Consider the following 7,447-nt stretch of genomic DNA (forward strand, 5'->3'; position numbering starts at 1 on the left):
AAATATATAAAAATACTTTTTAGCTGGGCGTGGTGTGCACACCTTTAATCCCAGCACTTGGGAGGCAGAGGTAGGAGGATCGTTGTGAGTTTGAGGCCACCCTAAGACTCCATAGTGAATTCCAGGTCAGCCTGGGCTAGAGTGAGACCCTACCTCAAAAAAACAAAAAAATAAAAATACTTTTAAAATAAATAAGTAATAAAATTCATTTGCTCTAAAAGAGAGCAGATTTTTTTTTTTTTTTTCTTTTGAGGTAGGGTCTCACTCTAGCTCAGGCTGACCTGGAATTCACTCTGCGTTCTCAGGGTGGCCTCGAACTCATGGCGATCCTCCTATCTCTGCCTCCCAAGTGCTGGGATTAAAGGCATGCGCCACCGCGCCCCGCCCAAAGAGAGCAGAATTTATAGGGAAAACTAAAGCGAGGAAGGGCTCGGGGCCTGAGCGGAAGAGTGCTTAGGGGAGACGGAGGGATGGTGGAAGGTCAGGGCTTTCCGCTCCTGGCTCCGGGCAGAGAATGATGGATGCTTTCTGCGCTGGGATTGACCTGGGGTGGGGGCTCAGGATGGGACAGGGACGCAGGTGTGGAGGCAAGTCCTGCCCAGGAAGATGACAGTGGGCGGGGGAAGGCTCCTGGGGAGGGCGGTGGAGACGACAGGAGGCAGATGGCCGGTCCTGGGGAGCGGGCAGTCAGGGAGCAGCAGCATGGACCTGGCTCCATTTGCACGCAGCTCTCACCCTGGCTTGGAGGTGGTAGACTGTGTTTTCTGTGTGGCGATACTGCGCTCAGCCATTAGGGAGACATTAGGGCCGTGGGAGCTGGAGTGACAGCCAAGTTGGAAGACTGACGGGGAATTGACTTCGAGCTCTCGGAGCCTGGAGGGGGTTGTTCCAAGACTGGAGAAGCAGAGGAGGTGGACCGGCCAGCCCTCCAGCAGGGCTGGCTGCTTGTTTAATTGGGGAAATCTATTTGGAATGAGACTGTTTTGTTTTGTTTTGCTTTTGTTTGGTTTGGTTTTTATTTGAGAGAGAGAAAGAGAGTGAGAGAATGGGCAGTCCAGGGCCTCTAGCCACTACAAACGAACTCCAGATGCATGCATCACCTTGTCCATCTGGCTTACATGAGTCCTGGGGAATCAAACCTGGGTCCTTTGGCTTTGCAGGAAAATGCCTTAACCACTAAGCCATCCCTCCAGCCCCTGTTTTTTGTGGTTGTTGTTTGTTTTGTTTTTGTTTTGCCTGTGTGCGTATGATGTGGTGTGTGATGCCCATGCTCTCTCCTGAGGCATGAGACGCCGGCCTGCAGAAGCCATAGCAGAACATCTGGTGTCCCACTCCATTCCTCTTCCGCCATTCCTTTCTTTTTAGAAAATATTTTTGTTCATTTTTATTTATTTATTTGAGAGCGACACACAGAGAGAAAGAGGCAGATAGAGAGAAAGAATGGTTGCGCCAGGGCTTTCAGCCTCTGAAAACGAACTCCAGACGCGTGCGCCCCCTTGTGCATCTGGCTAACGTGGGACCTGGGGAACTGAGCCTCAAACCGGGGTCCTTAGGCTTCACAGGCAAGCGCTTAACCGCTAAGCCATCTCTCCAATCCATCTCTTCCACCATTTCTTTTTTGAGCTGGAGACACTCACTGATACAGGAGCTTACTCCCCTCCCCCACAGGTCCTAACGATCCCCTGGTCTCTGTTCCCCTTTTCCGGAACTGGGGTTACGGGCATGTGTGGCCACACCCGGCCATTTGCCTGGGATCTAGAGATTAGAACTCAGGTGGTTTCAGGCCCTCATGCTTGTGCAGGAAGTGCACTCAACTGCTGAGCCATCTCTCCAGACATTTTTCAAAATAGTATATTTATTTGAGAGAGAGAAGAGGGAGAGAGAGAGAATGGGCGCACCAGGACCTCTAGCCACTGCAAATGAACTCCAGACGCGTGTGCCACCTCGTGCATCTGGTTTTATGTGGGTACTGGGGAATCAAACCTGGGTCCCTTGGCTTCACAGGCAAGCGCTTTAGCCACTAAGCCATCTCTCCAGCCCCCCTCCCCCTTTTTTGACAGGGTCTTGCTATGCAGACTAGGCAAGTCTCAAACTCGTGATCCTACAGCCTTAGCCTCCTAAGTGCTAAGATTACAGGTGTCTGTGGTGTCCAGCACAATCCACTTTTTTTTTTGAGGCAAGCCCAACAGACTGGCTTTTTTTTTTTTTAAATGGATGAGTGAGAGTGAGAGAGAATAGGTGTGCCAGGGCCTCCAGCCACTGTAATGGAACTCTAGACGCAGGCACCACCTTGTGTTCATGTGCAACATTGCGCAGGCATCGCCTTAAGCATCTGGCTTACATGAGAACTGGCAAATGAAACATGAGTCCTTAGGCTTCACAGGTAAGCACCTTAACTTCTAATCCATCTCTCCAGCCCCAGCCCACATTTTTAAAAAATCTAAATTTTGAATAATGCTGCTATGGACATGGATGTACAAAAATGTGCATGGCAGTGTTATTCATAACAGCCCAGTTTGGAAACAATTCATATCCATGGAGTAGTCCATCCATACCATGGAGTATTATTCAGCCATAAAAGAGGAATAAAACATTGTCACCCATTATGGCATGATGGACCTTGGGGATACTAACTGAAAGAACCAGGGTTGGAGAGATAGCTCAGTGGCTAAAGACACTTGCTCACAAAGCCTGATGGCCTAGGTTCAATTCCCCAGTACCCAAAGAGCTGCATACACAAGGTGGTGCATGCATCTGGAGTTCACTTACAAGCCCTGGCACATTTATTCTCTCTCTCACCACCATGCCCAGTAATAAGTAATTAATTTTTTAAAAATTTATTTGCAAGCAGAGAGAGAAAATGGGCACACCAGGGCCTCTAGCTGCTGCAAAAGAACTCCAGATGCATGTGCCAGTTTGTACATCTGGCTTGATGTGGGTACTGGGGAATCGAACCCAGGCCATTAGGCTTTGTAAGCTAGTGCCTCAACTACTGAGCCATCCCTAAGTAAATATTTTTTAAAAAGAATAGGGCTGGAGATATGCCTTAGTGGTTAAGGCACTCGCCTGCAAAGCCAAAGAACCCAGGTTCAATTCCCCAGGACCCATATAAAAGCCTGATGCACAAGGTGGGCCATGTGTCTAGAGTTCATTTGCAGCAGCTCGAGGTCCTGACGTGCTCATTTTCTCTTTCTTTCTCTCTCTCCCTCTTTCTGTCTCTCAAATAAATGAAGTAACAGCAGCAGCAGCAGTAGCAAGGCATGGTGGTGCACACCTTTAATCATAGCACTTGGGAGCCAAAGGTAGGAGGATCACTGTGAGTTTGAGGATGGAGAGATGGATCAGCAGTTAAAGCCATTTGCTTGCAAAGCCTACTAGCCTGGATCCAATTCCCCAGTACCCACGTAAAACCAGATGTACCAAGTGTCATATGCATCTGGAGTTTGCAGTGGCAGAAGGCCCTGGCACACCCATTATATCTGTCTCTTTTCTCTCCATCTCTCTCCTCTCTCTCTCTCTCTCTCTCTCTCTCTCTCTCTCTCTCTCTCTCTTTGTGTTTCAAGGTAGGGTCTCACTCTGATTCAGGCTGACCTGGAATTAACTATGTATTCTCAGGGTGGCCTTGAACTCATGGCGATCCTCCTACCTCTGCCTCCCTAGTGCTGGGATTAAAGGTGTGTGCCACCATGCCCAGCTCCATCTCTCTTTTAAATAAATAAATAACTTTATTTAATTTTTTAAAAAGTTATTTATTTATTTGCAAGCAGAGAAAGATAGAGAGAAGAGAGACAGATGAAGAAAGAATGGGTACGCCAGGGCCTCTAGCCGCTGCAAATGAACTCCAGACACATGTGCCCCTTGTGCATCTGGCTTATGGGGGTCCTGGGGAATCAAACCTGGGTCCTTTGGCTTTGCAGGCATATGCCTTAACCGCTAAGCCATCTCTTCCACCCAATCTTTTTCTCTATTTTTGAGGGAAAGAGGGGAGAGAGAGAGAAATGGGCACATCAGTGCCTTTTGTGAATGAACTCCAGATGCATGCGCCCCTTTGTGAGACATTGCATGCTTGCGTCTGGCTATACTTGGGACCTGGAGATTCGGACAAGCGTTCTTAGGCTTCACAGGCAAGCTCCTTAACCCATCTCTCCAGCCAATATAACATATTTTTTTTTAAAAAAATCTTGGGCCTGAGAGATGGCTTAGCAGTTAAGGTGCTTGCCTGCAAAGCCAAAGGACCCAGTTTCAATTCCCCAGGACCCACTTAAGCCAGATACACAAGGTGGCGCATGTGTCTAGAGTTCGTTTGCAGTGGCTGAAGGACCCATGCACCCATTCTCTCTCTTTCTCAAGCAAATAAATATACTTGTTGAAAAAAACATAAAGCAAATCTTTGTGAAGTGTGTGTACAATGTGTGCCTGTGTGTGTGAGTTCAGGACCATGCGTGCCACAGTGCACATGCGGAGGTCAGAAGACCTCTGATGTCAGATTCTCGCCTTCCCTCTTGAGACAGGATTTATTTTTTTTTTTTTTTACGGTTTTTACAAATATTGTTTATTTCCATGAAGCTGGTACAGACAGTGTCCATTGAAAACCCATGTCCCAGGCCAAGAAGTACAAATAAAATCAAAAAGAACAATGTTCTTGTATACACTTCGGCATGAGTAACTTTATTAACTGCTAATGAAAATTGGAACTTCTCTGGATCTTCTGACAGGATCTCTTTCATGTTAAAATGCTTTCTTTCTCAGTAAAGCCATCTTTGGAGTTAGTCATGACCTCATCGTGTCTGTCACTTGACTCCAAACTTGATATTCTTCTTTTGGTCCAGACCCTCAGATTTTAAAAGTAGCTTCAAGTTGAGGAAAGGTCGTTTTCCCACAGTTCAGTTCTCTGAAAAACTTCCATCTCCCACTGAAAATCATAGTCCAGGAGTGAAGCAATCTCATGCTACAGCTTCAGGGCCAACTGGAAGGTCATTACGAATGTTCAAATTGGTCGATCTACTTATCACCACAAACCTGAAAATGCAGTCCTGAAAAAGGTGGCCTCTCTGAGCACACGTGGAGTTTTAACAAGGAGAAGGCGACATGAAGGGGCTGAGGTCCGATCACTAAAAATCAGCACAGTGAAAACAACCAGTGATGAATATCGAACTCGAGGATTCAAGTTACGGTATGTTCTAACGAGGTGGAGCGCCAGCATTCAATCTTGTGTTGAACGCCACATTACAGAAGAACTAGCTTTTAAAAATAAAAAAGGATTGAAGGGAAAGAAAAAATAAAAATAACTAAACCCTTGAGTGACCCCCCGTTTGTTCCTGATAAACTTCAATCACATCTTCTTCCTCCATTCCCAGTTCTTTTGGAGTATGATTATCAGCAATCCTCTGACCTTCAAAGAGAAACCTGAGTGAATTCATTGGAACGCCCTGTCTTTGACAGTATGATTCTTTGAGTTTCTTGAGATGTGTTGTCATCTTCACTTTGAAGTGAATCTCACTGCTATCCTGTCCAATAACTTTTAGTTTAATGTATTCTCCTTCCTTCTTATCACCCAAGTCCTCAGTTGAAGGTTTTGCCTCCTGGTCAGACATGGTGACAGCCGCTTCGCCCGGGGTGTCTCCGCACAGGAGCGGGCCTCGGGCACGGAGAAGCTGGCTCTGGGGTTTACAAAAATCGGTCGCTCTTCCCTATGGCACAACACGGCGGCTGAGACAGGATTTCTTGTTCACCACATGCCAGGCTGGCTGGCTCATGAGCTTCCAAGGGTCTTCCTGTCTGTCCCTGGCCTTCCATCTCGCTGTTAGCACCCTGGGATTACAGACAAGAGCTACGGTGCCTGCCTCTTTACGTGAGTTCTGTAGATCCGGCTGGAGGTCCCTAGCCCCACACTAACATCTTGAGATAAGTCTGTGTGGGGTGGGACAGATCAACAACCACTGCCCAGCCCCCACCCTGGCTCAGCCTGAGTCTCACACATGCTGGGACCAGCAGGTGCCAGCACCTGGCCTGATTACAGCCTCCTCCGTGCAACTAGGAAGCCTTGCATGCACAGCGAGGGCCTCTAGCCTGAGATGGACTGGGGTGGAGTGGCCGGAGGGGAGCACCAGCTGAGGTAGCATGGAGGGAATGAGCTGCAAGAGGCCCCGGGGGCCCACGGGAGTGGCCCTGGCCAGGCTCTGCTGCTCCTCACCGCTGGTGACTGACATCTTGACTCTGAGAGAGGGTTCGGGACTTCCAAGGGCTGAGATCAGAGGCCAAGGCTGAGGTTGTCTCTCCTGACCTGGCCTGTATGTGACCCTCACTGGGAGGAAGTGGCTGGCCACAGGGGTTTAGTGTGGCTTGGGTGCGGGTGCGGAGAGTAAGGCCCAGCTTCAGTTCCACGGTGAGCTGCATACAGAGCTGAGACCGGCAGGTTCCTAGCCTAGCCCTCCCCAGGGTGAGCTGAGTGGCCACGTCATGCCTTTTCACAGAGGAAGCATGGAGAAACCAGCCTGGACCACCCCCGCAGGGCAGGATGGGAGCTACTTCCCAACCTGTCCCTCCTCCCCCTCTTTCCTCCAGGGAAATGAGTGTCTCTGCTAATTGCTGCTAATGAGCTGCTTGGGGCCAGCCCGTGTGGCTTGTTTCTACAGCCAGGAGGCGGCCAGCAGCTGGGGCGGGAGCTGCAGGTGTGTGGGAATGTCACCCGCTCGCCAGCCCCGCCTCTTCCGCTCACACAGCCATGATGTGGCACTGGGGACCTGGACGTCCAGCGGACAGCTCAGAGTCCTTCAAGTCAGACGCTTTCAGGCTCAGAAGCTGGCACCGCCACTGCTCAGTTGCTCAACGCTTAGGTTAGAGTCACCCTTGATTCATCGCTCACTTCCCACCCACATTGGTCCTCCACGTGGCAGGGCCCCGCAGGCCAGGCCCAGAAGGAGCCGCGAATCAGGGTCCTTCTCTGCACAGCACAGGCCCCAGCAATCCCACACAGGGCAATGGGCTCCCCATGGTTCCCCAACTCCCCTGCAGGCTCTTTTTCCCCTCCGTGCTCAAAGAAACATCACAGGATAGATATACATTAGATGCCAGCACGTGACCAGTGAAACCCTCTAACAGCTCCAGCCCAGAGCCTGCTTTCCTGGCCGCTCCTGACTCATGCCTCTGCAGCCATGCTGGGGTCCCCCGGCTGTCTTGGGCCTTTGCACAGGTTGGCGTCTCTCTCTCTCTCTCTCTCTCTCTCTCTCTCTCTCTCTCTCTCTCGCCTTGGCCCGGCCCGCTCTGCAGCCTCAGTGCAAGTGGCACACTCTCTGTTACTCAGCCCCTTGTGGAAAAGTACAGGAGGCTTGAAATGACATCATTGGCTCTGATCTCCACGGGATGCAGGAGCCTCCAGGGATGATGAAGGGGTGTGCACCTCACGTGACTCTCACGGCAGGTGTCTGATGAGAGGCTAGTGAAGCGC

General features: G+C 50.0%; 1 protein-coding gene across 1 annotated transcript; it reads right to left on the minus strand.

The window, feature by feature from the left end:
• Positions 1–5,248: 5,248 nt before the first annotated feature.
• LOC101607309 (small ubiquitin-related modifier 1) lies at positions 5,249–5,629 on the minus strand. The gene has a single exon (XM_045130252.1). The coding sequence runs from the start codon at positions 5,592–5,594 to the stop codon at positions 5,289–5,291; it is 306 nt and encodes a 101-aa protein (XP_044986187.1). The 5' UTR covers positions 5,595–5,629; the 3' UTR covers positions 5,249–5,288.
• Positions 5,630–7,447: the final 1,818 nt, after the last annotated feature.

The sequence above is a fragment of the Jaculus jaculus genome, chromosome 11 (genome assembly GCF_020740685.1).
Source record: "Jaculus jaculus isolate mJacJac1 chromosome 11, mJacJac1.mat.Y.cur, whole genome shotgun sequence".
Lineage (NCBI taxonomy): Eukaryota > Metazoa > Chordata > Mammalia > Rodentia > Dipodidae > Jaculus > Jaculus jaculus.

Excerpts from the sequence above, each read along its gene's own strand:
- LOC101607309 (XM_045130252.1), bottom strand. The coding sequence starts at position 5,594 with ATGTCTGACCAGGAGGCAAAACCTTCAACTGAGGACTTGGGTGATAAG.